The 27,373-nt window shown below is 52.7% G+C and overlaps 11 protein-coding genes across 11 annotated transcripts; 8 read left to right on the top strand and 3 right to left on the bottom strand.

Moving 5' to 3' along the window:
- The first annotated feature begins 365 nt into the window (after positions 1-365).
- On the top strand, positions 366-3,492 carry BO97DRAFT_223813 (sexual differentiation process protein Isp4). Its single transcript, XM_025690664.1, has 10 exons — positions 366-599; positions 662-960; positions 1,017-1,291; positions 1,344-1,546; positions 1,603-1,761; positions 1,821-1,918; positions 1,972-2,301; positions 2,363-2,545; positions 2,608-3,183; positions 3,255-3,492. The coding sequence occupies exons 1-10, from the start codon at positions 536-538 to the stop codon at positions 3,318-3,320; spliced, it is 2,253 nt and encodes a 750-aa protein (XP_025547426.1). The 5' UTR covers positions 366-535; the 3' UTR covers positions 3,321-3,492.
- A 646-nt stretch (positions 3,493-4,138) lies between these two features.
- On the top strand, positions 4,139-6,358 carry BO97DRAFT_473167 (purple acid phosphatase family protein; the record flags this gene model as incomplete). The annotated part of the gene is made up of 5 exons (XM_025700210.1): positions 4,139-4,494; positions 4,549-5,244; positions 5,323-5,763; positions 5,843-6,164; positions 6,323-6,358. The coding sequence occupies 5 exons, from the start codon at positions 4,139-4,141 to the stop codon at positions 6,356-6,358; spliced, it is 1,851 nt and encodes a 616-aa protein (XP_025547425.1).
- A 433-nt stretch (positions 6,359-6,791) lies between these two features.
- BO97DRAFT_417878 (uncharacterized protein) lies at positions 6,792-7,658 on the top strand (the record flags this gene model as incomplete). Its single annotated transcript, XM_025696496.1, has 1 exon — positions 6,792-7,658. One exon carries the CDS (start codon positions 6,792-6,794, stop codon positions 7,656-7,658), a length of 867 nt encoding a protein of 288 aa, XP_025547424.1.
- Positions 7,659-8,140: 482 nt separating this feature from the next.
- BO97DRAFT_428572 (putative MFS transporter) lies at positions 8,141-9,754 on the bottom strand (the record flags this gene model as incomplete). The annotated part of the gene is made up of 3 exons (XM_025697306.1): positions 8,141-8,796; positions 8,875-9,412; positions 9,488-9,754. 3 exons carry the CDS (start codon positions 9,752-9,754, stop codon positions 8,141-8,143), a joined length of 1,461 nt encoding a protein of 486 aa, XP_025547423.1.
- A 781-nt stretch (positions 9,755-10,535) lies between these two features.
- BO97DRAFT_309013 (putative Zn(II)2Cys6 transcription factor) lies at positions 10,536-12,920 on the bottom strand (the record flags this gene model as incomplete). Its single annotated transcript, XM_025691192.1, has 7 exons — positions 10,536-11,414; positions 11,479-11,547; positions 11,604-11,642; positions 11,716-12,256; positions 12,331-12,704; positions 12,766-12,811; positions 12,877-12,920. Coding segments are annotated over 7 exons (1,992 nt in total), but the record flags the coding sequence as incomplete, so codon positions are not given.
- Positions 12,921-13,609: 689 nt separating this feature from the next.
- BO97DRAFT_437787 (putative aminotransferase, classes I and II family) lies at positions 13,610-14,937 on the top strand (the record flags this gene model as incomplete). Its single annotated transcript, XM_025697871.1, has 2 exons — positions 13,610-14,536; positions 14,611-14,937. The coding sequence occupies 2 exons, from the start codon at positions 13,610-13,612 to the stop codon at positions 14,935-14,937; spliced, it is 1,254 nt and encodes a 417-aa protein (XP_025547421.1).
- Positions 14,938-15,959: 1,022 nt separating this feature from the next.
- BO97DRAFT_437786 (arginine permease) lies at positions 15,960-17,790 on the top strand (the record flags this gene model as incomplete). The annotated part of the gene is made up of 5 exons (XM_025697870.1): positions 15,960-16,280; positions 16,334-16,405; positions 16,469-16,649; positions 16,700-17,163; positions 17,236-17,790. 5 exons carry the CDS (start codon positions 15,960-15,962, stop codon positions 17,788-17,790), a joined length of 1,593 nt encoding a protein of 530 aa, XP_025547420.1.
- Positions 17,791-18,444: 654 nt separating this feature from the next.
- BO97DRAFT_461775 (DUF2945 domain-containing protein) lies at positions 18,445-18,871 on the top strand (the record flags this gene model as incomplete). Its single annotated transcript, XM_025699381.1, has 3 exons — positions 18,445-18,567; positions 18,637-18,749; positions 18,806-18,871. Exons 1-3 carry the CDS (start codon positions 18,519-18,521, stop codon positions 18,869-18,871), a joined length of 228 nt encoding a protein of 75 aa, XP_025547419.1. The 5' UTR covers positions 18,445-18,518.
- Positions 18,872-19,738: 867 nt separating this feature from the next.
- On the top strand, positions 19,739-21,626 carry BO97DRAFT_461773 (putative isoamyl alcohol oxidase; the record flags this gene model as incomplete). The annotated part of the gene is made up of 2 exons (XM_025699380.1): positions 19,739-20,216; positions 20,285-21,626. Exons 1-2 carry the CDS (start codon positions 19,747-19,749, stop codon positions 21,624-21,626), a joined length of 1,812 nt encoding a protein of 603 aa, XP_025547418.1. The 5' UTR covers positions 19,739-19,746.
- Positions 21,627-24,037: 2,411 nt separating this feature from the next.
- On the top strand, positions 24,038-25,282 carry BO97DRAFT_461770 (uncharacterized protein; the record flags this gene model as incomplete). Its single annotated transcript, XM_025699379.1, has 1 exon — positions 24,038-25,282. One exon carries the CDS (start codon positions 24,038-24,040, stop codon positions 25,280-25,282), a length of 1,245 nt encoding a protein of 414 aa, XP_025547417.1.
- Positions 25,283-25,674: 392 nt separating this feature from the next.
- On the bottom strand, positions 25,675-26,232 carry BO97DRAFT_322070 (MARVEL domain-containing protein; the record flags this gene model as incomplete). Its single annotated transcript, XM_025691287.1, has 1 exon — positions 25,675-26,232. A coding segment is annotated over one exon (558 nt), but the record flags the coding sequence as incomplete, so codon positions are not given.
- Positions 26,233-27,373: the final 1,141 nt, after the last annotated feature.

Raw genomic sequence — 27,373 nt, 5'->3', positions numbered from 1 at the left:
CCGCACGATAATAAGTCCGCACAACATGGAAGACGACCTCCCCGAGCTGACCACATCAACATGCTCAGCTGGAAAGCTGCCCTCTCCCATTGATGGAGTATCCTGGTGGGTGTGGGAATGTAGCTCTGGACACGAGACTCTAGAGCAACGTAAGATCCACCATAGCGAGGCAAGCATTCTTTTTCCTTCCTCATTCCATAAGGCTAGGTAGGGCTGAGCCAAGTGGTGAGCCAAGCCGGACAGAGCCCGGGCCCACCAGGCTTAGCCCCGGCGAGTTGTGATGACGGTCGGACAGTGGACAGTTGGGTGGTGAGAGGGAAAATTTGGTTAACCACTCATCCGGGCCAGCTGTTAAGTATCCCTTACCCCCTAGGCCCGACGAAAAAATTGTTTTTATCAAATGCCGGATCTTATCTGATGGAAGATATCTGATCGATCTGATAATCGTCTCTGGTCACTCCTGTTGCTTGAGCTCTTTGCCACCCCTTCGGGGCTTAATTGGACCATCTACCCCTTCTGACTCTATTTTCTCACAATGGCGACCGATACGAAAGGGTTGGAACAGGAGAATGTGTATGCGGTGGACAACGATGACAAAGGTACGTTGTTGGCACGGAAAGTCCTTGATCGTCTCCAGTTGCTGACGAAAACACCTCTCTAGCCGAAGTCGATTCGCAAACCGAGGTACTGCGAGCTGCTGGCATTGGCATTTCCGAAGATGATCCGACGGAGCCTGTATTGACCCTACGTATGTGGGTGCTTGGTGTCGGCTTCTGTATCATCGCCAGTGGACTCAACACTTTGTACACCCTTCGCAACCCGTCCATCACGATCTCGGCCACCGTTATTCTTCTGCTTGCATACCCGTTGGGAAGGCTCTGGGAAAAGGTCATACCCAGTTGGGATGTGCCTTTGGGGCCGTGGAGTTTCAACCTGAACCCGGGACCGTTCAACCAAAAGGTAGTCGTTCCCTGATCAATACCACTACGTTGGCCTGCGTTAACATTTGTTTTCAGGAACATGTGTTGATCTATATGATGGCAAATCTTAGTATCTACGTCCGACTGGGCGCCGATGTCTTGACCGAACAGCAGATGTTCTACGGGTATCACGCGGGTTGGGGCTTCCAAATGCTCATCACCTTTGGAACATTCCTGATCGGATTCTGTTTGGCTGGGTTTTACCGTGCCCTTGTGGTAGAACCTCGGGAGCTGGTCTGGCCTGGCGTCCTCAGTTGCACCGCTTTGACAACCACCCTGCATCAAGTGGGACAAGGTGATGTGCAAGGACTGTGAGTGATACTGGATCAGACTGATGGATGTTTGGTCGTTAACGAGTATCAGGAACGCGACGTGGAAGATTTCGCGTTACGGATTCTTCAGCCTGGCATTTTGTATCTCGTTCGCCTGGTACTGGTTCCCGGATTTCATCTTCCCGGCGTTGAGCTACTTCACCTTCCCTTGTTGGATCAATCCCAAGAGCACTGTGGTCAACCAACTATTCGGCATGAAGAGTGGCATGGGTTTATTGCCGCTTACCTTCGACTGTAAGACCAGCCACTGATGCCTGCGAGGTGACGCTAACTTGGTGTGTGTCGTGCAGGGAGTCAGATCTCTTACGTCGGATCTCCGTTGTTGATTCCATCATGGGCCATTATCAATGTCTTTGCGGGCCTGGTATTCTGGATTTGGATTGTGACGGTCGCATGCTATTATATGAACGTGTGGTATACCGGGCATCTGCCGTTTCAGAGCTCGTCGGGTGAGGTGCTCGTCCATGATCATTTGAGATCGTATTGCTAATAAGAGACCCGTTTTCAGTGTACGACAATACTGGCGCCGCTTACAAAGCATCCAAGGTCGTTAGTGCGGCGACTGGGTACAAGCTGGACTTGAAAAAGTACAAAGCATACTCACATGTTTGTATACCCCGAGCCAAAAGCCATGAGAATTAGCTGACAAGAATGACTAGGTATATACCCCTATTACCTACGCCCTCAACATGTTCGGACTGTCCTTTGCGACGTTGAGCTCGCTGCTTGTGTGGACGTTTCTCGAAAAGCGAGATGTTATGGCCGCTGCTGCGCGCAGAATTCCCCAGCTGATCCGCAGGTCCTTCTCCAGCGAGCAAGGGGAAGCCGAGAAAGACGGCGCACATCCTGGGGTGCCCATGTGGTGGTATTTATTGACGGCCACTATCGCGCTTTTTGTGACGATATTTGCTGTCGAGTACTGGCATGTTGAGCTGCATTGGTACGGTGTTCTGCTGGCTTGTGCTGTTGCCATGGTCTTCTACGGACCGGTAAGTCGGGCTCTTTTTTCACCTGCATCTGCGTCTGCGTCTCGGGCTAATCATGCTATAGCTGGCGTTAGTTTATGCCACATCTAACCTCAAGATCAACATTGATATTCTCTGCCGTATCATTGCCGGGTTCGTCTTCGAAAACCGTATCCTGGCCAATATCTGGTTCTTTGACATTGGATACATTACCACCATCAAAGGTCTTTATTTTGCCCAGGACATGAAATTAGGCGACTATTGTCACGTAAGCTTGCCACAGTCTTAGCTCAATATTTTCACGAAGCTCCTCAAACTCACAGCAACCAGGTTCCCCGGCGCAAAGTCTTCATAGTTCAAGTGGTCGGCATGATCGCAGGCACACTCAGCTCCGTCAGCGTTTTGAATTGGGGCCTGGGCCACATTGAGGGCGTGTGCACGACCACCGCAGTCAATGGGTTCAGCTGCCCCTATTCCCGCACCCATTTCAACACCAGTCTGATCTGGGGTGCAATCGGCCCTCGCAACTTCTTCAACAACGGCATCGGCTACAGCTCCCTGCTGTACTTCTTTATAATCGGGGCCATTCTCCCAATTCCCGTGTACTACCTCCAGCGCCGCTATCCTAACTCTTTATGGCGCCGGGTCCATATTCCCTTGTTCGTTGGCGGGTTGAACTACCTGCCGCCGGCAACGGGCACGAACTACGGCAGCTGGGCGATCGTGGGCCTCACCTTCGGTATTCTTATTCGGAAGCGGCTGTACCAGTGGTGGTACAAGTACAACTTCGTGCTGAGTTCGGCGCTGGACTCGTCGGTGTCGATTGCAGGGGTGGTGATATTCTTTGCCATCTTCTATAGTGGCGCGTCGTCGCATTTCAGCTGGTGGGGGACGGAAGTGTATAAGGTAAGTGCTGTGCTCCTGGTGATGGACTGGCAACGATACCTAGTGCGAGACTAACGCAACGCTACTTGCAGGATACATGTGATTGGAAGGGATGCCCGCACTTGCCTCTTCCGAAAAGCGGGAAATTTGGTGTATAGGGCTGCATTGGTGGCTTGGGGCGAGTGGGCCATGTCGTGGTTGAGGGTACGAGAGAAGTTTTCGGATCACTGCTGCGGTGTAGAGTATTGCGTGACCAAAATGCACATATTCATATTCTAGCGTGGTCTATATTATAGACCCTAATTATCATTTTGAACGATTATGTGCTGTACATAACTGAGGATATAGGTAGTGAAGGCCTGAATAGCTGGAATGCGGAAAAGGTGGAAGTAGAATCTGGTAGTAGTACCTAGCCTCAGGCAACAGCAGGAGGGACGATTCCCAGCTTCTCAGTGGCCCATAAAGGGCTACACGTGCCTACAGCTCTGAACCAATGAAAAGCTTAGACTCCGGCTACTCCCGGCCTCAGGCAAAAGCCGGTGCCTGGTGGGCAGTGACCAATGAGGACGCCGAAATAAGGGCACATGGGATGGTAGGCGAAGCAATTGTCGGCTTTCTCCGCTTTGTCCTTCCCTGGCTTCGATTCAATGCTTGAATCTTCTCCACTCGCGTCTTGTTTATCGCCAACCATTGTCGGTCTATATCAGCTTGCTAATTAATGATGGCTAGTCTAATGCAACTAAGCCTGTCCGCTGTAGCCGAGCGGTCTTGGCCAATTGCCGTTCTGGGCACCTACACGTGTGGTATCGTGCCTTGCTTGTCGGCTTGTCGATTGCAGGGGACCGATGAGATAGCCATGCCGGGCTATAACGATATAAATTCAGCGTTCATCTCGCTGTTATGTTCCTGAGCAGGTGCATGCCAATCTGGGTCCCTCGACGTCAATTTTCCCGTTCCATTTACTAGGCACGCGACCATGAAGACCGCTGCTGCTTCCGCTCTGCTCGTTGCCCTCTCAGCCACGGTTGCGCAGGCTCGTCCTGTCGCCGATGAACGCTACCCATACACAGGCCCGGCTGTGCCTGTCGGAGATTGGGTCGATTCCACCGTCAATGGCAACGGCAAGGGCTTTCCTCGGCTGGTTGAGCCCCCAGCTGTGCGGCCGGCAAGCGCGAACCCTCGCAACAATGTGAACGTCATCTCCTTGTCCTACATCCCCAAGGGCATGCACATTCACTACCAGACGCCCTTTGGTCTGGGCGAGACCCCGTCAGTGATGTGGGGCAAGAACCCCCACGAGCTGAACAAGGTCGCTCGTGGTTACACCCACACGTAAGCATGACTGTCTTGTAATTCCAGCGTGGAGAATGGCTAACAATGCACTAGTTACGACCGCACACCCTCCTGCTCCGAGATCAAGATCATCACCCAGTGCAGTCAGTACTTCCATGAAGTCAGTCTGGATAATCTCGAGCCGGGCACGACCTACTACTACCAGATCCCAGCCGCCAACGGCACGACCAAGTCGGATGTGTTGAGCTTCAAGACCGCGCGCGAGGCCGGCGACAAGGGATCCTTCAGCGTCGCCGTGCTGAACGATATGGGCTACACCAACGCGCATGGCACGCACAAGCAGTTGATCAAGGCCGCCAACGAGGGGACGGCCTTTGCGTGGCACGGCGGCGACATCAGCTACGCCGACGACTGGTACGAAGGCATCCTGCCGTGCGAGTCCTCCTGGGACGTCTGCTACAACGGCACGAGCACGAAGCTGCCCGGCAAACTCCCGGTGCCGGAGGAGTACAAGAAGCCTCTTCCCGCCGGCGAGGTTCCCAACCAGGGTGGTCCGCAGGGTGGCGACGTCAGCGTCATCTACGAGTCGAACTGGGATCTGTGGCAGCAGTGGCTGACCAACGTGACCGTCAAGATCCCCTACATGGTCATGCCGGGTAACCACGAGGCGGCGTGCGCCGAGTTCGACGGACCCGGCAACGTGCTCACGGCTTATCTGAATGATGATGTCGCCAACGGCACCGCTGCGGCCGCTAAGCTGAACTACTACAGCTGTCCTCCTTCTCAACGGTGAGTTTCCTCCTTTTAACCTATTGTCTCTCTTCTTCTTCTTCATCCCCGCCGCTATGGCGACTGACCCGTAAACAGTAACTTCACCGCTTACCAACACCGCTTCCGCATGCCCGGCGCGGAAACCGGCGGCGTCGGCAACTTCTGGTACTCGTTCGACTACGGGCTCGCGCACTTTGTCTCGATCGACGGCGAGACCGATTTCGCCAACAGCCCCGAGTGGCCCTTTGCCGAGGACATCAAGGGTAACGAGACCCACCCCACCGCCGCGGAGACCTTCATCACCGACAGCGGTCCCTTCGGAGCCGTGGACGGCAGCTACAAGAACACGAAGAACTACGCGCAGTACAAGTGGCTGCAGCAGGACCTGGCCAAGGTCGACCGCAGCAAGACGCCCTGGGTGTTCGTCATGAGCCACCGCCCCATGTACAGCTCGGCGTATTCGTCGTACGAGAAGCACGTGCGGGATGCCTTCGAAGGCCTGTTGCTGAAGTACGGAGTTGATGCGTACCTCTCCGGGTGAGTCTGACCTTATCATTCCCTGCGTGGAAACCCCTGTCATCAAGGCGTTTCCTGTTCCCAGCTAACAGAGAGATAGACACATCCACTGGTACGAGCGCTTGTACCCTCTCGGCGCCAACCAGACCATCGACACCGCCAGCATCATCAACAACAACACCTACATCGCCAACAACGGCAAGTCGCTCACCCATATCATCAATGGTATGGCCGGCAATATCGAGAGCCACAGTGAGTTCAGCAAGGGCCAGGGGCTGACCAATATCACCGCCGTGCTGGATACCGTGCACTACGGATTCAGTAAGTTGACCGTCAAGAGCGAGACCGAGGTCAAGTGGCAGTTTATCCGCGGCGATGATGGGTCCATTGGTGATGAGGTTACGCTGCTGAAGCCGGCGGCGGTGCGTGGGTCCAAGGGGAAGGGGAAGGGCAGTGCGAAGGCATATTCTGGCTTCCAGGGATAAAGAGCAAAAAGTAGCGGGCGTAAGGAGAAGTGAAATTTGGAAGTGTAGATAATGATGTATAGTGTAGCCTCAATGTTGATATGTTGCCATGACAGGGGTTCGGTAGGAGAGTAATTGTCGTAGCTTTCTGATGGATTTACTTGTACGATGTGCTATGTGCGGGTCGAGGCGAAGCAAAGAAGGCGATAGGTAAGCTTTCTATAATCAACTGAAAAAAAGCTTTGTCTGATTCTGCATCCAGGTCGGGAGTCATTGTGCGGATCCGGCAGCTGTCAGCGCCCTTCCAATGAGAACAGTCTTTGTTCTCAAGGCCACACATTGTCTGGAGATTCAATCCACGGAGCGCAGCGGCAACAAACCGAGGAACAGCAGAGCCGAATATCATCTCGTCTTTCATGTCGAACAAAACGTCTCACTCCTCAATCCCGAGCATGGGCATTCATGTCACCGACCTGACGAGTATAAAAAGAGACCACCCGCTCTCATCCACTATCGCACCAACCACCTCGACCTGACGCAACTCATAAATAAACACAAGCCGCAAGTCCCAACTCCGACACCACAATGGCACTCGACGAGACCCTAAACGAAGAGATAGAAGAAAAGCGCATCGCGTACCTGCGAACACCGTACACCGACCATGCAGTCGACTACTGGGACAACGCCGAGATCCGGGCTATGGTGCAGGACTTCGGGCAGCGGGGACTGGAGCAGGGGTGGCCGTGGGCGGCCGGGGCGGCATACATCTGGCGGTCGATCCTGGAATACGCGCTCAGCGTGCCGGGGGCGCGTCTAGACGAACGGTACGGGCTTACGCTCGAGGTCCGCGAATTCCGCACGAAGACGGATCCGCAGCGGCCCGTTCGGCCGTACTGCACCGTCGACGTCGCGCATCAGTGGGAGCAGATCGGCGCCAACGGCGAACGCCTCGCCGCCGTGTGCGTCTTCTGTCTGGATGTGACGCAGGGCAGCCTCGAGATCACGCAGGAGGAGGCCGACGCGCTGGTCCACCGCCACATGCCCTCCGAGGAGGCCCGGCGCAAGAAACATGCGATCATTCTCGTTAAGCGTAATAACCTGGCTGTCTTTCAGTGGAGGGAGAATGAGCGTGAGGAGTTGGCTTTGTGTAGGCTCCGCCGGCTGGAGAAGCAGGGCTCGCTTTGTCTGTGGCGGGATCATGAGGTTGTTGAGGCGTTTTTGAAGCGGTTGCGGCGCCGTATGCATCGTGTTCGTCGTGTCGAGGGTCAAAGTTATTGTGTGTTTAAGGACGCCTGGAGCGAGGATGACAGTGATGGGGAAGACGAGGAGGACGGGGACGAAGAGGACACCGAGGACCTCGCGATGGATTATTTCCCGTATAGTCCCATGCATACTGACGATGACTCGGGCGATTATTGCCATGTTATCGAGATGCCTGAGGGCTATCGGTGACTCTGGACTATTGATCCTGTTAGAAGCCCCTTCTGATTCCCTTCGTAGTGTTTCTGGGTTTCCAGTTTTAAACTATGTGATAATTTATTATCATTCCATGATTTATTATTTGCTTTTGTCGCGTAAATTCAACAGACGTAGTTCCGAAGGCCATGCAGGGAAACCTATTTGACATGCCCTCTGGTCTCGAACCCGTATATACTCCATACTTCCATAATCCCCAACGGCAAGTCTATAAGAGTTGGTTACAACGTTGCCCTGCGCTTGCTCTTGCCAGTCTTTTAAAGCCAGAATACCTCTATAGTCAGTTGATATATACAGAGAACCGCGAAGCTTATCTAAGATCTGTTCATCAGCAAGCCACACCATCACAAACACCGTGATACATACCACCCCCTTTACCACCAAGCACAATACCCAAGCTCCGCCCTATAATAGCCCCTCCATCCCTCCACCAACCGTCTTCAACCCACCCCCAAACCCTAAGGCAAAACCTTAGCAGAAGACCAAGCCCGAATCCTACTCCCCCAATACCAAAAACAAACGGGGACTGGCACCAGCGCGGCACTCAACGCACCAAGCAGGGAAACCGTCTTGGCAACCCCAAGCCCATGAACCATCTGACTCGCAAACAGCGGGAACACAGCCCCAAACACACTGCGCATCGCCCCATTAACCCCCATCGCACTATTGGCCATACTAGTATAACAATCCACAATATAATTGAACCCCTGAATAAAAAGCAGATACATGCCTGCTCCAATCAACAGACCGGCACACACAGGCGCCGGCCACGCGATATTCGGCGCGGCGGCCGTCCACGCAAACCAGAACATGCCCGCCGGCACGAGCAGCCCGCCCACGATCATCGGCGGCAGTCGGCTCTCTGGGATGAAGCTCCCGTCTGGCGCGTGGCAGTAGTGTCGGAGATACAACTGGTTGTGCAGGACGATTCCGGCGGCTCCGACGAATACGCCGGTGATTATGCCGAGGAGCGGCAGGTACCGGAGGGTTATGCTCCAGCCGCGGTCTTCGCCGAAGGCCACCGGGTAGGTTTGGTAGAAGAGGAAGAGGACGCCGTAGACGAAGGATTGATACAGAGTTAGGAGGGCGAGGATTGGTTGCGTTGTTATCAGCCCTATTCTTTGTTTAGTTGTCTTCTGGTTTTGCGGGGCAATGTGATGGGGGGAAGGGGGAGAGTGTTAGGGTAACGCACAGAACGGCCGGATCAGATATTTGCGTCTGATCTCCTCCATGCTCAACCCTTCCTTGTCGGACTCAGTCGCCAGGTTTGAATTCCCGGTCTTGCGTCGCAGGGCGCGCGCCTTCTGGCGCAGGAGAACGGGCGGGTATGTCTCCGGGTAGGCTACCACACATATGAGCGTAGCGCCCAGCCCGACGATGATCACCACCCACATGTTCCAGCGCCAGTTTAGCGACGGGGAGCCCATGATTAATCCGCCGAAGACCGGGCCGTAGGTCGGGCCTGAGAAGACCAGGGAGACGGCCAGCGCCATGGCGACGCCGCGCTGCGCTACCGGCCAGCAGTCGCTTATCACTCCCCCGAAGATGGCGACGGGCGCAACGCCGAAGAGACCACCGAAGAAGCGGCCGAGCAGGATCGTGGGCAGGTTGTGGCCTAGCGCAGGCATCAGGTCGAACAGCGAGGAAAGCGTGATGCCCACTAGCATTGGCCATTTGCGCCCGAAACGCTCGGACAGAGGGCCGAACGTGAGGAAGCCGAAGATGTAGCCCTAGATGGTCATTGTTAGACTCCAGTTGACCCGATATATTCTGCTGAGGAAGGTTGAGGCTGGGGCAGAACGCACCACCAGGAAGAAAGTCGTGCCCAGCACGGCGACCTCTTGACCGATATGGAACTCTTGCATGAACGTTTTACTTCCTGTCTGGAAGATACTGCTGGCGATCGTCCCGATGAGATTGAGAACAGCCACCACCGTGGTCACCCAGACTTTCCAGGCGAAGGACCAATTCAATGGCAGGTCTGGGTCATCGGGTCCGTCGAATTTGACCAGGCTGGGATAGTTGCTTTCCTGGTCCGTCTCAACGACGACTTTTCCTTCTGAGGGACCCATCGTCTTCTATTGTTGTAGAGGATCGACGATTGCTCTCAAGTCTGTCGAGTAGCGAGGGGCTTCATACTATATCCTCATCGAGGTAGAGTATATATTTATAGGAGTACAAACAGAGAAAAAGCTCGTCACGATCGATGCTGCTGAGGTCGGGATCCCGGCATGGTGTGAATCACTGCTTGCTGCTCCACTTGGACTACGTCTCTTCATCCATAGACGAGTCCAAGCCAAGCCGCTATCTCGAGAGAGTTATTGGTCAGCCGTGGGTTCGAGGCCTTGGTCAGTCATTGTGTGAGAGATGTATTAGGTACGCGCCAGGCCGATGTATTAGAAGGCTGGGCAGTGTCAATTGACATGTTCTACGAGTGCAGGCTGCAGAAGACGTGTCGGGAAGAAGTCCGACATGGCCATTGCCTGGTTCAATGGCCGAAGTGGAACAATGGCAGAAGAGCCGATGGGTTTATCTAATCTCAGTGGGAAAGGGGGGTCAAACGCCGAGTCACCGGAAAAGCCATCAATCGATAATCAGATTGCTGTCGCCACCAAGTTATCACTGGCTAGTCATTGTGTACGGTCTTCCATGAGACCACAATGAATCCAAAAGCTGCGATTACTTCATCCAATCCTCCCAGATCGTGATTAAGCGAAGTAGAGCATTGAGATAAAAGCCGCATTCGCACGAGCGTCATGTCATAAAATCTCTAGCTTTTACAGATAGTAATCATTTCTACTCATCGCAAAAGATAGAAGCCTATCCTCGCAGGCATATCATTCAGTCCCCAGCGGTAGCTTCATACGCTTTCTCCGCCGCCTTGGCCATCAACGCCACCCCCTCAAAGACGGCGTCCGCCTGCAGGGACCTCGCTAGGGCATCCATTCCACATTGCAGTTCCTCCACCAGCCGCTCCATGTCCTGCATCTCGGTCGTGGCACTTGGTTGACTCAGGAGGTAGGCATAGCTACCCAGATTGCCCAAGGACAAGGCCGTTCGGACCCGCTGCAGCAACATGGCCAAGGTGTAAAAGCTCTGCAACTGGCAGCTGGCCATATAGGGAATGGAACGGGGCGAGCCCACCAGCCGTCGCCTCGACATTTTAGACCCAGTACTCCCCGAGTCGTCCGCCTCGTCGGAATACATCGGGTTGGGCGAGGGAAGCCGGCGGAATACTCTGGCTATGGCTAAGGCCGACTGCAGGCAGAACCTGACGGATTCTTGCCCCGTGAAGGGGAATACCGCGGTAATTTGCTCTGCTAGGTTCGGGGAGAGGTGGAATGGGCGGGTTGTTCTGGAAGGGGAGGAAGGGTTGGTCTGGATCGTGTCGCCGGCAAGGAGGAAGTCGTGACGCTCGTCTGGAAAAGCTGGACTGTCCAGGAATGCGCGCAGACGATGGAGGGTCAGGCGGGAGGTGTAAATGAGCGCTTTAGAAATGGCCCAGAGGTTGCGCGAGGCGTCGGCCTCGGAACCCTGGTAGTTGGTCACACAGCGGAACCGGTCCGCCTCCGCAGCAAGTTCGAGGATAAAGGAGTCGAGGCGTTTGATATCTTCGCCTAGGGACCGGGGCAGCCCTGTGCTGTCATTGCTGGCGTTTGCGCCGACGAGTTGGCGTCCTAGGGAGCAGCTGCGGAAGAGAGCCACTTGTGCGTTCATGAAGAGTGGCCATGGCTGCATGGACCAGCAACAAAGTTAGCATGGAATAAAATAGTCTGGGCGAAGGTATGTAGCTCACCTCACGGCAGCCACGAAACTCGGGATAAATGGTTGTGATTCGAAGGTCATCGAAAGTAATAAGCGGAGGCTGGTGTGTGGTCAGTCAATACGCTCAGTGGATACGGCACTCCAACCATGACCAACCGATGCATTAAGAATCGATGAGAGGTAGACCAGAAAAACCTGTGTGCATGATTAGGATGTTATTAGAAAGAGTCACGAGGAGAGTAGTCAGGCTTATAGATGCGTGACTAACCGTCGCCCACCAGCACCGCCGATGTGCATCTAGACACCTTGTCTGTACATTTTCCGTATGTACAGATAGGTCCATCGCAAGGGTCAGCGCCTGGTTTGCCCGAGCGCGCATTTTGGAAGTACTCCCGCGTTGTGAGTATTCATACAGGCTTAGTAGTCCCAATGCGAGGACTGGCTCGATCCTTGGAGGAACTGTTGGATGCAGGCCATTTCGCGAAACCCCAGCTAATGTGACCCGAGATGAATTCTCGAGGGAATCATCCACCAATTCCAGTGCAGAGCGTGCATAGAGATCAGCATAAGAACGCCGCAACATGACAGCCTCATCTTCTGCTGCGCGTGGTCTTCCTGGCGGAGGGATTAAGACCAGTATCGCCGCCATGGCGAGAGCCAGCGGCGAGGTGGGCCAGTAGGGAAGGGTTGAAGCATTTGCATAGGACGAAGAAATGTCGAGGGCGACGCACTTATCCTCATATTGGGAAACCGCTGGAGGTGGCAGAAATGGGAAGTATGGGTGTATGAAGATGTAATACGCGTTGAGCCTAGACGGAGAGTAGGGGGGAAAGGTGTATCAGGTTCAGAGTCAGATAGATCATCTCAGCAAGGCACGACGTACAGATCCTGATCACAACGATAAGCTCTAATGCTCCACGCAGGAAGCTCCACAGCCGCCAGGAGCTCCTCCGTTACTCTAGGCGAGGGGAGCCCTATGCTGAGGCTCTCTAGGGATGGCGCAGGCAGATGATAAGTCAGATCAATCGAGGACAGTGAGGACGGTGAAAATGGCACGATTGCACTGGGATGTGAATGGGAATGATAGTCCTGGCAATGAGGCTCGGAGTCTTTTGAGTGGCTATGATTCTCGATACGTGCTCTGTTTGCCAGGCGTTGAGCCCTTCTCCTTGCCAGCTCCGCGGCGGCCATAGGACCCCGTCGAGCGCCACCTCGTTGACTAGGTTGATATTGACACTCTTCTCCACGTGTGGAGCACTACAGAGGGTTATTACCGACTTTCTCATCAGGTCCCATCTTCAAGTCAATGCAGGCTTACACTGACACACGGCCTTTGTCCGTCGCAGCGGGTCTTCGAAGCCCGGCTGTCATTCAACTCATGTCAGTGCGGAACCCTTGCATAGAATCCGCGGATCGTTTGATGACATACCAGGCCAGGCATGCCAGCTTCACCGGGCGAGAGGCAGACGGCATTTTTTTACACATCCGAGCGTATTTGTCGCTTTCCTTCCATACGACTCTTTTCTCTCACTTTCCCCTCTTGTCGTAACTCAGAGTAATATCTGGCGATGTGGAATTCAAGAGAGGGGAAGATGAGGATCTGGGGTAGCGTCACGAAGAGAGTGACTGAACAGGGCTAATGATATTAGCGTGAGTTGCAGCAACAATGGATTCATTCAAGATTCGTTGATTCAGTGGGGCAATAAGTCTCAGACACCGAGCAACCAATAGGAGCTTGAATTCAAAGGCCGCGCGCCTCCCAACCATTCATTTAGTTTTCCATTGTTCCCGTAAGGCGCCGCGCCTCCCGATAAGAGAGTCGTTATCGCGCCTTGCAGCCTTGGCAGGCGAGATACGATACATACTGCATGCAGTCTACCTACCGTCTTCCTGCCTCTCGCTACCCTCGGTACTGGACAAAAGGAAGACGATAAGTGCAGCTAAGTTCATGTGAGTCTAGGTATGAGGATTAACCCGACATCGGCTAATTCCTAGACTCACATGAACTAAGTGAAACATGACAATTAAAGCTTGTGTTGATCTCCTTTGATATATATAGTATAAGCTCCAAGGAGAAAGGGTTGTTTTTGGAATACATTTGTGCTTTAGAGTTACATACTACATATCTATCACTCCACTCTACTTTCAATCTATCATCCACCATGGGATCCATCTCCCCCTCAGTCACCCGGTACTCTGAGACCTTTTCGCAACGGGGCCAGAATGCGATTGCGCTGGGAGCCAAGCGTATAACCTGGGACATTGTCAGCGACATGTGGCATCCTGAGACCAACTGCTCCGGATATTTGTCGGTGGGCATGGCAGAGAACACCCTGCTTCATGACACATTGCTGGATTACATCCACTCCAATTTCCAGCTCTCCGCCGTGCATCTCACCTACAACAATGGAAGCATGGGATCGAACGCACTTCGCAAAGCCGTTGCACACTTCTTGAACCGGCATTTTCAACCGTTCCGCCCAGTCGAGCCTGTCCATGTTCTCATGACAAACGGATGCTCTTCGGCGATCGAGCACCTGAGCTGGACATTTCTCAATCCGGGCGACGCTATCCTCCTCAGCAAACCATACTATAGCACCTTCATCGCCGATATCTCGCTACGGCCGGAGGCAGTGGTGGTTCCCGTGGAGATGGGCGACGTGGATCCGTTGAGTCCAGAGGCAGTTGACGAGTACGAGAACGCCGCAATCGAGTTTGAAGCACGCACAGGGCGACGAGTGCGCGCCGTGATGCTCTGCAACCCGCACAACCCCCTCGGCCGGTGCTATCCCCGCGCAACAGTCGACCGGCTGATGCGATTCTGTCAGTCGCGTCAGATGCACCTGATTAGTGATGAGATCTACGCTCTCTCGGTCTGGAACAACCGCGTGGACGACAACATTTCGTTCACCCCCTTCGAGTCGCTGCTGTCGCGCGACACCACCGGCCTGATCGACCCTGATCTCGTGCACGTCCTTTGGATAATGAGCAAGGACTTTGGAGCCAACGGCTTGCGCGTCGGGGCGATCATCTCCCAGGCTAATCCGGAACTCCACGTTGCGCAGAAATCCTTGTCGCTGTACTCGTTCGTCTCGGGCATGTCCGACCAGATCACCGCCACGATTCTTCAGGACGATGGATTCACGGACCGATATATATTCAGACAAACCGGGAGCTGCTTTCCCAGTCCCATGAGTTCCTTGCACACTCGCTCCGAAACCATCAGATCGAGTATACCCACGGGTCGAATGCGGGCTTCTTCCTGTGGATCAATCTGGGCAAGAAGTATCTGAACACCCATCCGGAAGTGAGCGCAAAGGACGTAGAATCAACCGACTTCCTCTTTCAAAAGCTCCTGAACAATAAGGTATACGTGGCTCATGGGCTTGCTTACGGATCGGAGAAGCCGGGATGGTTTCGCGTGGTGTTCGCGCATCCCATTCCTTGGCTAGAGGAGGCGATGGCACGCATAATCCGTACTATTCAATGACGATAATTACGAGGACCATGATTAAAACTCTCTATGCTCGGATGATCTTTTCTTCTCGACGTATCCACTTTATGTTTATCAATACTACGCAATTTCACGTTCTCCGAAGATACATAATTTTGACGAGGTAGAAATTTGTGAACTGTGGCCTATTGTAGATCGAATGAATTCTCAAATACACAAACTTGGCAGACCTAGCTCATTTATCTACTTCGAGTGCCATAGTGGCTTACAACGCGAGTGAAGATTACCTTTGTAATTTATCTAGCCATCACGTGTGCTAGATTCACAAGGGTCTGACCCTTCCCTGCAAGAGCCTCTTGGATCCCTGTGTAGGGGCCATGGTTCAGCGAGCTGGTATACATGACAGATTAGAGCTGTATCTCATCATTGTGTAAGAACATGACAAAGACTGTCAAGCTCGCTTCAAACACCGGTCGCTCAGATCCCGGAGATGAGTGGTGATAGTATCATGATGGTTTACAACTAGGTCTTAGTATACTCATAACTAATTACCTCGTGATAGGTGTAGTCCAAACTCTAGTCCACATTCGCCAAGGGCCCTAGCTATATCAATGACTGAAGGCTGATCCTTCGACACGGCCCAGGCTGATTCAAACACCGAATTGGACACCAAGTGCCAGATACAGTAAGCTTTAGCTCGTGGAGGTCGCTAATACTACTTCAAACGGCCTTTGCTGAATGACAGGTTTCATCTCCTAGTCTCGATGCTGATTATCTTCCCCGCATTTTGACAAGATCTGCTATCTCTTGTGGCGACCTGTGTCCTCTATCTCGGATTCATACCGATGTTGAGAATTAGGTCAAGATAGCCAGAGGTATCTGCGTCTATACCCCTCCTCAGAATCATGGCTTGTCTTCATGGAGATGAATATAAGAACTTACTACCAGACCTTCCTTTTTCAAATTGCCTACAGCGTGATCTCAATTTCAGCATCCATCCCTCTCTTCCACATCTCATATACTTCTAAACCTTTCCCTTTTCTCCGTCTGCGATCAATATGAGTTCAGATCGTGCAAGTATTCAAAGCCATGTGCCCCACGATATGGACAAACGTGGTGAAAAGGTCACCATGGACATGGAACATGGACCCAGCAAAGAAAATGGAGATGTGATTGATCACGGAGCCGATACACAGCTTCATCGCTCGCTCGGCACTCGCCATCTTACCATGGTGGCTCTGGGGTCTGCGATTGGCATGGGCATGTGGCTCGGAAGTGGCACGATTCTCATCAACGGAGGCCCGGCTAATATGTTTATCGGCTTCGTGATTAGCAGCTCCATCGTATGGGCCGTTTGCCAGTCCATCGGCGAGATGGCGGTACTCTATCCTCTCCCCTCGGCATTTGTGCAGTGGTCGACTATTTTTATCAGTCCAGCCGCTGGGTTTGCTTTGGGCTGGGATACTGGTTCTCCTACTGGATTACCATTGCAAACGAGCTCCAGGTGAGTATTACCTGCCTTTAAACACGAAGACCCTATGATGCTCATTTTTGTTTTCTCTTCTAGGGCGTCGTGACCGTACTCGGCTACTGGACCAACGAGGTGCCGACGGCGGCTTTGATAACGATCTTCTGGGTTGTGATAATTCTGATTAATGTTTGGGTGGTGAGGTTCTTTGCCGATGTGGAAGTATTCTCGTCTACTATCAAGTTTAGTTGGATGTTTGTTGCCATCGTGGCATTGATTGGTAGATGCTACAACGCCTCTCAGTCGACGAAGTCGCTAACCGTTGGGCAGTGATTGCCGCTGGAGGCTCTCCCCAAGGGGAACCGATCGGGTTCCGCTACTGGAATGCGCAGCCCTTCAACAACGGCGTCAAGGGCTTCCTCAGCGTCCTACCAACCTGCGTGTTCGCCATGGCTGGGTCAGAGAACGCAGCGCTGGTGGCCACCGAGGTTGCAAACCCACGAAGATCAATGCCGAAGACCATTGGATCGATTTGGCTCCGACTCGGCCTCTTCTACATCCTAGGTAGTCTATCAATTACCTTGACGGTTGACCCTAAGGATCCTTCCCTGTTCGGTGGCTCCGGTAGCGACGCATCGCCCTTTGTGATTGCATTCAAGCGCGCCGGCCTCACGGCCCTGGCCCATATGACCAACGCCGTGATTCTGATCTCGATCGTCTCCACGGGGAGTATCTCCGGCTACGGTGGATCCCGCATGCTAATGGGACTGGCCCATGTCCGCATGAATCACCCGGTACAGTCCCAACACCCAGAGCTATGCCTTTGAGGAAAGCAGAATGCTAACGCAAGTGATCACAAACTACAGATATTCGGCAAAGCCGACGCAATGGGCCGTCCGTGGGCCGGATACATCGCTACCATCGGCATCGGCGGAGCCCTGGCCTACCTCAATGTGTCGCAGACCGGAGTCCAGGTCTTCACCTGGCTGTCGAACCTGGTCTCCCTCCTGACGCTCTTCGGCTGGGGCATGATCTGTCTCTCTCATCTCCGCTTCCGCTACACTTGGAAGCTGCAAGGTCGTGATCAGACACACATTCCCTGGCGAACCTGGGCGTATCCGTACGCTACGTGGTGGGGCTTGGCGTGGTGTATCGCCTTGATCGGGCTGGAGCTTTACTTGAGCATCTGGCCCCTGCACGAACAGCCGTCGGCGAAGACTTTCTTCGCCAATTATATCAGTGTGATTGCGGTGGTGATCATCTGGGTGGGGGCGCAGATCTGGTACCGCTGCCCGCTGTGGGTGGATGCGAGCACCATCGACCTCGATCAGTTTCGGCGCTTCTATGCTGAGCGGGCTGATGAGGAGTCAACGCCGGTGAGGAAGTCGGTGGTGAGGAAGGTGAAGGCCCTGTTTGAATGAAGTTGTCTAGATTGCAATCAGATTTGGTGTGTTTGCATCGGATCGAGTGCCGGAACTCATGGTACTGAATGCAGGTTAAGGCGCTCATAATCTGGTGATAGGAACGATCGTCATTTATTCCACACAGCTACGATCATTCTGTGGGGCCCCGTCTCCATTGCAATGTCTTCCGTGATGTGGCTCATGTTCATTGTATACACAGAAATTCGATCATCGAGTCCAGGGCCGGCGTGTGTTACGAGGTATCTGCCAGGAAAAAATCATTTGACTAATAATTGCAAACTCACTTGCAGGCCAAAATATAATTCCCTCTCAGAGAGAACAACTGTGGGGTGTTCATAGTAAGTTCTGCTCGATGATGTGAGTCCGATCTCAGTTCTCACCCCACGGGATCGGCGGCAAGATCGAGGCCCAAAGCCTAACCGTGGAACCGGGCCCGATAATGTCACCATGCGTCAACAATCACCCCCTATTGACCACATCGAATTGTCATTCCACAATCATCGCCCACAGTTTCATATCCCTTGACGTCAAACTTACAATAACCTGCATCATCATCATCACCACTATCATCATCAATGATTAAGCATGCAATCCACATATATAATGCCCAAGAGATTTCCCATCCATAAGTAAACCATCATCTTCGATTCAGTAGATTCTCCATACCAACATCATCCAGTCTTATATCACACAAAGCCAAACTCAACAAACAACAATCATCCAACATGCCTCAGTACAGCAACGGCCAAGCAGTCCGCTACAAGCCCGTTGGCGGTACGACACCATATTTTATCCTCCTTTGTTACCTTATCTTGTATAGTTCGAGACTAATGCGCCCCACAGGCCCCGACTCCCGCACCTCAGAGAGCGTCGGCACAATCAAGTCGGTCTTGACGGAACCCGGAATGCAGGCCGATCGCAACGTCGATGCCAGCGAGGAGAACCCTCGCTATGAGGTGCGTATCTGCCGGTCGTTCCCCGCTGCTGGCTAGCACTGACAAGTAGTCAATAGGTCGAGAACCAGAACACGGGCAAGTTGACTAGCATCTACGAGAAGAACATTCTCGGCAGTGCGTAAGATATGATGCACCTTTACGATGAACGGATAATGGAACTCCGAGTAATGTAATAATGCTAGGGTAATTTGAGGATAATAAGGAATTCTTTGATATGGCTACCTCGAATGAAGGTGGTCATGGAAGTAGGACTACCAGCCAATTTACATAAGAGCTAAGCATGCGGTAGAAGTAGACAAATACACAGTCATTAGCATGCTGTCACGGCGGTAAATGACATGTGCCAAAGCTGTTTTTCTTTTGCGAAATACCTTTTGTCCAGGTCAATCTGAAGAGAGCATTTGGTAGTTTATTTGAAGCCTAGGTAGGTTGCATAGGGTTAACAGCATAAATGGGCTGAGTAAATTGAGCAGGGATGCTACACAGATAGCTTTACTGATTCATTGCATTACCTATAGAATGAATCCGTATTAGGTATGTTGAACACCCTGGCTTTTAGAAATCTGGTATTGCTCTGCGTTGACGTACTCTATCTATTTATTTCAGACCCACGTGCATCACTCGTTAGGGCTCTCCGGTATTTCGCTAGCGAATGCTAATGTTGCCCCAGGTGTCGGGCGTACGCCAATCCAGCCTTCTTCCATTTTGGGTAATGTCGTCGTATTCGTACGGGCTTGGTCGAAGGTGGTTCTCGAAACAGACCTGGCTGCCTTGGTCGCCGATCAACTGCCTCCACAACTGCGCAATTCCCTTGAGAATATGGGTCACGCATAGATATCGGCAGTTGCCTATAGCTGCGTTGAACTCGTTTCGGAAGACAGTATGATACCAGATTCTTTTGCCGGGACTGAGCTTCCAGCCTCTGCATATAAAGACCCAAAGTGATGCCTCTCCTTCGTCTTCATTCTATGCTTCAAAACACCCTCACTCCTTGATCATGCTTCCCTTCATCGTTATAGCACTGTACCTTGCCCTCGCAGTCTCGGCGTCTCCTGGGTGCAAGGTGACTCCCTACGATGCAGACTGGCCATCCCACGAGGACTGGGCGGCCCTCAACCGATCGATCGATCATCAACTTCTCAGCACCGTCCCAGTAGCTTCATCGTGTTGGTCCGGCAACCCATTCGGATCAACCGTGCCCTGCAACACCGTCAACTCGACGTGGGCCGACGCCTCGTGGCATGCTCAGCTTCCCGAGTCCATCGACTATCCCGTCTATGCGAACAACTCGTGCTTGCCGCCGAGTGCCTCGGGCTATGTGGCTGAGCGCGGTTGCACGACAGGCGGCATGCCGCAATACGTCGTGAATGCCACCAATGAAGCGCAGATCGCGACTGCAATGAAGTGGGCTGCTGCACGCAATATTCGGATTGTGGTCAAAGGAACGGGTCATGATCTCAATGGAAGGTGAGTGTGCTATTTAGTTGCTCCAATAGCGTTGAATGTGAGAAGGCTAACGCTTCGTCTCAACCCAGATCTAGTGGTGCTTTTGCCTTGTCCATCTGGACTCACAACTTGCACAAGTTGGAACGCCACCCCTCGTGGCAGAATCCAGCTACCAATGTATCCCAAGATGTGTACGTCGTGGGCAGCGGCCAGACATGGGGTAACGTACTCACTAAGGCGCTGGAGCAAGGAAGAGTGGTGACCACCGGCCAGGATCCCAGCGTCGGGCTTGGCGGCTATATCCAAGGGGGAGGCCACGGGCCTTTGTCGCGCACGTACGGTCTCGCGTCGAGCCACGTCCTGCAGATGCGAGTGGTGACGACGAAAGGTGAAGTGCTGGTCGCAAATGAGGCCGAGAACCAGGATCTGTTCTGGGCGCTCCGTGGCGGCGGCCCGGGGCTGTACGGAGTCGTTACCGAGTATGTGATTAGACATCATCCAGCACCGCGGAATGTCGTCCTGGGTGATGTTCTGATCGCTCCCAAGGATGGCAACAACCACAGCGCTGAGCTGTCCTGGGACGCCGCCGTGACCCATCTGTCTGCACTTCCCGACCTCATGGATGCCGGACTGGCTGGGGCTTGTATGATAGCTACGGGCAATACGGCAAAATCGTTCGCGTCGCTACACGAGTCCACCGCGGGCGTGGTGGTCAAGCAGGTCTTCTGGGCCTTCAACTCCACACCCGCCGCAATGGAAGCTCTGGTAAATCCCGTCCTGGCGAACATCACCAAGGCGGCCAGGGGAAATAGCAGCCTGAGCATCACCTTCACCGCAACCGATAGCGGGAATTACTCTTCCTTCTACAGTGCCATCTCTGGCAGTGAGGTTGCAGGGGGCGAGAGCCTGGTCTCCAGTCGTCTACTGGGGCGGGCTGAGCTGATTGACACCCCCCACCAGAAACAGAAAGAGTATCTCAAAATCGCGATGCGCTCGCAGGACACCGAAGGTGGTACATACGCTACGGTTGGTCTCCAGGGCGGACCTGGCGTACGCAACACGCCCGAGAAAGCCTGGGGAGCATTGCTTCCCGCCTGGCGACCTGCATATCTCCATTTTATCACCAATGGTGCTACTGTGAACTCTGTAGCCGCAGGCTCGCCCAAATTGGCTTTGGAAAAGGCGGCGCGGTGGAATGAGGCCAAGGAGCAGATGTGGAGGGAGTGGTCGCCCAAATCTGGAGCCTACATGAACGAAGCCAACTCTTACGACAGCAACTTCAAGCAGGACTTCTATGGTTCTAACTACGATCGCCTGGTGCAGATCAAGAAGAAGCATGATCCTAGCTACAGTCTGTTTGTGCTTTCGGGTGTGGGCAGCGATGAGTGGGACTATGATTTGGACACGGGGAAGCTTTGCAGGAGGAACTGATCTTGGATTCTGTCTTTCACTCTCGCGAGCAGTGCTATTTTTGAAATGACAAAAATGTGTCAACTACTTATTGTATTGTATGCAATACTTGCCGGAGGAGATTTGAAACAATCAAAACAAGCCTTCCTGATCATCTTTGCAGACGGTGTTATCACGCAAAGCCTATTTCTTGCCAATTATAGCGTTGTCTCTTTCAAGCATTGTATCAAGTCCAACCATTCAATATTCAGGGATGAGAGAATTATTGATTTAGGAACATGCGCTTCATGCCACAAAGTTGTGAAGTTTGAATCAATTTGGGGCCGAAGGGCATTGGAAAGAAACGCAGGGTCTAGCTCCAACTAGATATCTGTATACGAATACGCCAACCTTACGCCGAACGGATATGTGCCTCCAGTCTTCGACTTGAAGAATCCCCACCCTCGTGGCAGTGTAAGGGTTAGGCAGCATCTATCTACTAAAAGCTGAGTGGGATCATACTGGTCGGTCCCAGCTCAGGCCTTGGATTAGGGCAATGATTCTATTGATCCGAAGTGGTTGATTTCTTGCCTTAAGGCAGTAGGCCACAAGGCTGCCTTGGGCACTCAGCCATTCATTGAAGAACAATACCTCTTTAGCATAAGATTAAGGTATGTCCTATGGTCCTTATTGAGAGTGAGTAACTCAGTGCAAGAAGATGTCTAAGATTTGAGAACAATAGCCCCATTATTCACCTTTATGGTCGCCTGCCTCTGTCTCTTACCGCCTTCTCTATCACCCGTTAATCAAGTTCTCCAACCAAGATTACTCAGCGGTAAGTTTATGGTATTTAGCGAGAAGGATAGCGGAACCTTTTCAGATGGATAGCCGGTAAGTCTTCAGGTTTAAGCTTATATAGAATAACTTTACTGACTAAATAGGGACGAGATACGATCGGAGAGAGCTATAATAAGATAGTCTGCAGTGGGGTAAATCAACACGACCACTATAGTGAAGAAACATACAGCCAATTCTGTTTACAGACACGCTATGATACTCTTGGCAGCACAAATCTTCATTCGGGCAGACCGTTGACGGTGAAACACTAAGCGCCCTGAAACGGTTACTTTGACCCCTAATCGGGTGAATGCGAATACGTAACAGAGAGACAATTGCCGTGGCGGGAGGACCGACTCTGACAATGTGGTAGTTCTACCTTTTTATGACTGATACGGGCGGCCGTTGGTGAGGAGAAGTGGCTGTTCTTCTGGCGATCTTCAACGTTTTTGACAAGCAATCTAGTAGCCTTTTAATCGGAAGTAAAGCATTGACATTGATGTCATTGACCATCGACTCTGTTGTATGCTCTCGCCTGCTGTATCCCATAGATGACACGGAAAGCTGACCCCGCGCACCACCCGTTAATCCCTCTCCAAGTGCATGAAACCTCCCGACAAGAAATTTATCACATTCATCTAGGAGAAAACGATTGGGAGCTATCAGGATTAGATTTGTGGCTGCCTAAAGCATGCTGGACGCTATTTGGCAATTAAACCCCTCCAGATCTGTCTTCTGCGGCCCAGGAACGTGGCATGGCAGGGACTAAACTGGATAAGGTGGGTATCTTTGTTCCGGACGACGGGGTTTATCTCACGGGATTAGCTACTTTTACTCTACCGCACGTCGCCAAGCCGAGCTCGATCTTAGCATCACCGTCCCACTCATACATGTAGGCCAGGAATTATTATCTCAATGAACTCCCAGGCGTTGCTTGGAATCAGAACAGAGCTCAAAGCCTCACTCACTGGGAATCAAACTGCGCTCTTCCGCTTATATTAGTACATGTGCTCATGCATTTCATTAGAGCTGCAGTCGACGCTTCCCAGCCCCACATGCCAACAACCCTACCTGTGGGGTCGTATTCGTATCAAAATGCCATTGATCTATTCTTAGTGTCGATCACAGCAAGATGGCTTGTTAGAGGGTTTCCTGTCTCCATTTGGCTTGAATGCCGGGTTTTGAGTCAAACCCGGCTGCTTCGCTAATTTACGCTTATTCCCTGAGATTCATGAAAGAACCCAGCGGGGATTGGGTTCTCAGGGCTCATCGTCCTTGCAAACAAATGCTGGGGATCCCGCGAGCTGTATCATCCCATAGAAGTTCTGCGCCTGGCAACACTCGGTCAGAGGTCAACAGTATGCCACTCGCGTGTCTTGTGGCGACAATTGAGATCGGTGCTTTGTGCCAGTTTTGAATTTGTGGTCTCCGCCGGTCCACCCCAGGTCTAAGATGGGATCCACCACACACTATCTATTCACAGTAACAGGTCAAGGACCATCACTCGTGCTGGACATTCAGGGGACATACATCTCGATGAGTATTAAGGTAGCATACAAGACGTAGGTAGGCAGTCTGTACATCGCAAGACACCCTCACATTCAATCCTCCAACTCATGTCGTGGCTTAAGTTTATCCTCTCCCTCTGTTACCTCTACCTGGCTGGTACCGTCTTCTTCGATTGGATGCATTTCCTGCTCCATCGCTGGTCAAGGTCCCAATGGCGCTTCCTACGACTCCTCTCCCGCTATCACCAATACCACCACCTGTACTACGGCCGCCTGCTCCAGTTCAATCCCAAATACACACGCCAGAACACCCGGATCGCCCTTCCGCTCGAGTTGCTATGCCAGATGCTGGGAAACGTTGTCGGGTGGTTGGTGGCTTGGACCATAATGATGGGACGAACCGAGTGTATCGACCGCAGGGCACTGCTGATCGTCCTAGTCATCCAAGCCGGACGCTCCCTGGTCGTGATCCTCAATGATGGAAAGGACTCCAACCATATCTCCTACGATACCGTCCCGAAAGACTGGAGCTGGTCGTTCGTGGGCCCTGAGTACCACGCATTGCACCACCGCTACCCCGACCGATACATGGGCTCGGCCATCAAGCTCTTTGACTGGGTCGCAGGCACCGCGTACTCTCTTCGTGGCAAGGTGGTGGTCATGACCGGCGGCTCGGGCGAATTCGGGCAGGCAATAGAGAAACAGCTTCTCGCTGAGGGCGTAAGAAGCATCCACAAGCCGGTAATCGGGAAGTCCTGGACCCGACAGGCTGCTACCCGTCTGATGCCTATGCTCGATCAAGCGGATATTCTCATCCTGGCAAACTGCACGGGTGGTATGGAAGATATGGAGTCTGACTGCACTTTGACGATACGGTTAATCCAACAATTCCTCGCACAAAAGGCGGCACAGAAAGGCAAGGTCTTGCCCGAGATCTGGTACATCAGCAGTGAGGCCGAGTGCTTGACACGGGGGGCCACAGAACGGGGCCAGGAATCCGTCCCAACTGAACAATCCTTCCTGCCTTATGCTCGCTCGCTGTATCGATCGTCAGAACTCGTATATCGACATATCGTGCCTTCTCTGTGGAAGACCTCCACCGGGAGAACCGTCATCTCGCCTGAGAAGATTGTCCGTGCAATGCTCTGGTGGGTACGCCGCGGAGCTTATTTTGTCCCGGTTACCTACACAGGGATTGCGTATCTGCAGTTTCTCGCTTTTCAATTTGGTGCCGCGGCAGATGTGGACTGGAGTTATGAGAGTGTGGTGGACCTCGAATGGGCATATTGTACAGGAGGGAAGCGCGCCTGGCACGATTTACCTGGCGGTCTTGAGAGAGTGCGGACCATGTAATGCATATATATATCCGAGAATAATAACTCAATCAACAAGTTGTTCAAAAAGGTAAATTGTACAACAATTTTCCATACAATACCTCAAGTCTCCTACTCCAAATCATCCGGGCACCTGTCCGTCAAAGGCCCAATCAAGATAAGACCTCATAAGAAGTCATGTCGTTTCCTAGCGTATTCCTGTGTGTAGTCCCTTCTGTCAATGTCGGACTCTCAGGCATGTGCCCCATGATGATCTTTCTGTGCTTCGTGATAGGAGGGCGGCGGCAGGCTCTCAGTTTGAGCTTCAAGCATGTGATCAATGGCGTTAGCGTATTGCATCAGCGCATCGCTTCTTTGCCGATCTTTATCCACGCTCGAAAAGTCTCCGTCGCCCAGATCCGTCAGAACTGCCTTGCTATCCGGCACGATCCCTTCCTCCACATCCCGCTCGCTGCCTGTCTCCACGCAAGATTCACGACAATCACATTTCTCCGTCGAGCGAGTGACCCTGCGCGCCCGAACGCACCAAGCGACACCCATAACCGTCGAGACCAGCCACAGCCCCATATTCAAGAGATCAAACCAGACCGCCATGCGCATGCGGATCAACGAGGTAGTCGTTGCGCGATCCGCCGGCTCTACCTCGCGTGGGACGTAGAGCGTCCCAAACACCCCCGTCTGCGCCAGCCAGAGCACGAACAGCACCGCATCCCACGCGGACCAGGCCACGCGCTTCACAACCACAAAGCAGTGCACGATACAAGTCAGGGCCGACAGCGCGGCGACTACCTCGGCGAAGATCCACTCCGATGAGGCAGGAGCCCGGGTCTTGGTCGCATGGGCCAGGTCGACCCCGTACAGCGCGGCCACGATTACCGCGAAGACGAACTGCAGCATGCGCATGGTGGCTCGCGCGGCGAGTCCGCAGGCGCCTCCTAGGTGCCAGTATTCCTCAATCGAGGTTTTTTTGATGGGGTTGGCGTGAGGCTGCGGGGTTTGACATTGTGGGAGACTTGATGGTGGAATGTAATTGATCAGCAGGAAAGAGAGAGTGGTGAGCCATATAAGGGCTTGAGCACTACTTCAACCAGTCCTGCTGACTTAAATAGATGCTATATGGTGAATGAATGTAGTTTGCGCAAGGCTCGGGCAAAAGCAGGGTTAGAGTTTGGGCCCTGCACTGGCACCTTTCCCCCATACGGCAATTCTCTCGTACTCGTGTGTGATCAGCTCCACCTGTTGCCTGCAAAAGTGGACCTCACGGCACCTTTCCGGGGTTGTCAATACCAATTTGCCGGAGAATACTCTCGGGTCCAGAATGTAGCCATGGGACAGATTGAAATGGAGGTATTTATCATGATAGAATCGTCAAAGAGCCGTCAGAATGTGCTATTTTTGTTGCCGAGATCGGGTCTCGCCCGGAAGGGGTGGGTATACACAGTTCTTCGATTTGGCAAAGCTAGGATACAGAAATACCATGAATTACATTCTTAGTCAATGTGCTTTGGGTATCCGGGAATGAAACTGATATCATGAGTGACCAGTAGAATGAGGTCCGCTGTGGCCCTCAAAGTTGTTTCATCCCAACACTATTAGAGTCGGTATGCTCTTCACCGATATTCTACTTCGATGTTCTTAGAGGGTCATCGTGTTTGTGATAAGCATGAACCTATTGAGCTTGGTGCAAGCTTGGTAGCCGACAGCAAATCGTGTCGTTGACCTCGGCGGTAGATAGACAAAGACTTCAAAGGGTCCGATCAAGCGCTTCCTTGCCCCCCTGGATGATGCGATGCGCTCATGAAAACTTATCTGAAACCCACAATAACCGAAGAATCAGGGGACGCGCCAACAAGCATGGGAGAATGATTTGGCTCGTGGGGAAGCGCTTAAAATAGGTGCTTATCTGCGGCATCATTCCGAGAATTTATCCCAATCGGGAAATGTTGGCGTATTCGTACTCTCTAGTCGTCAGGAATGGGCCTTCGACACAACGGATGATCCTGTCTCTTGAAGTTGAAAGAGTTATATATGTTTGGAGTCGCAAGAGCTGCATTCAAGACTCTTGGTACTATTCTGCCAGGCCCCTTACTTTTCCTCACTTTCACCCGAA

The sequence above is a fragment of the Aspergillus homomorphus genome (genome assembly GCF_003184865.1).
Source record: "Aspergillus homomorphus CBS 101889 unplaced genomic scaffold BO97scaffold_51, whole genome shotgun sequence".
Taxonomy (NCBI): Eukaryota; Fungi; Ascomycota; class Eurotiomycetes; order Eurotiales; family Aspergillaceae; genus Aspergillus; species Aspergillus homomorphus.
This window is presented reverse-complemented; position numbering and strand designations above follow the sequence as displayed.

Coding starts and splice junctions, on each gene's coding strand:
- BO97DRAFT_223813 (XM_025690664.1), top strand. CDS start 536: ATGGCGACCGATACGAAAGGGTTGGAACAGGAGAATGTGTATGCGGTG. Junction 600..661: donor GGTGGACAACGATGACAAAG/GTACGTTGTTGG, acceptor ACACCTCTCTAG/CCGAAGTCGATTCGCAAACC. Junction 1,292..1,343: donor CAAGGTGATGTGCAAGGACT/GTGAGTGATACT, acceptor AACGAGTATCAG/GAACGCGACGTGGAAGATTT.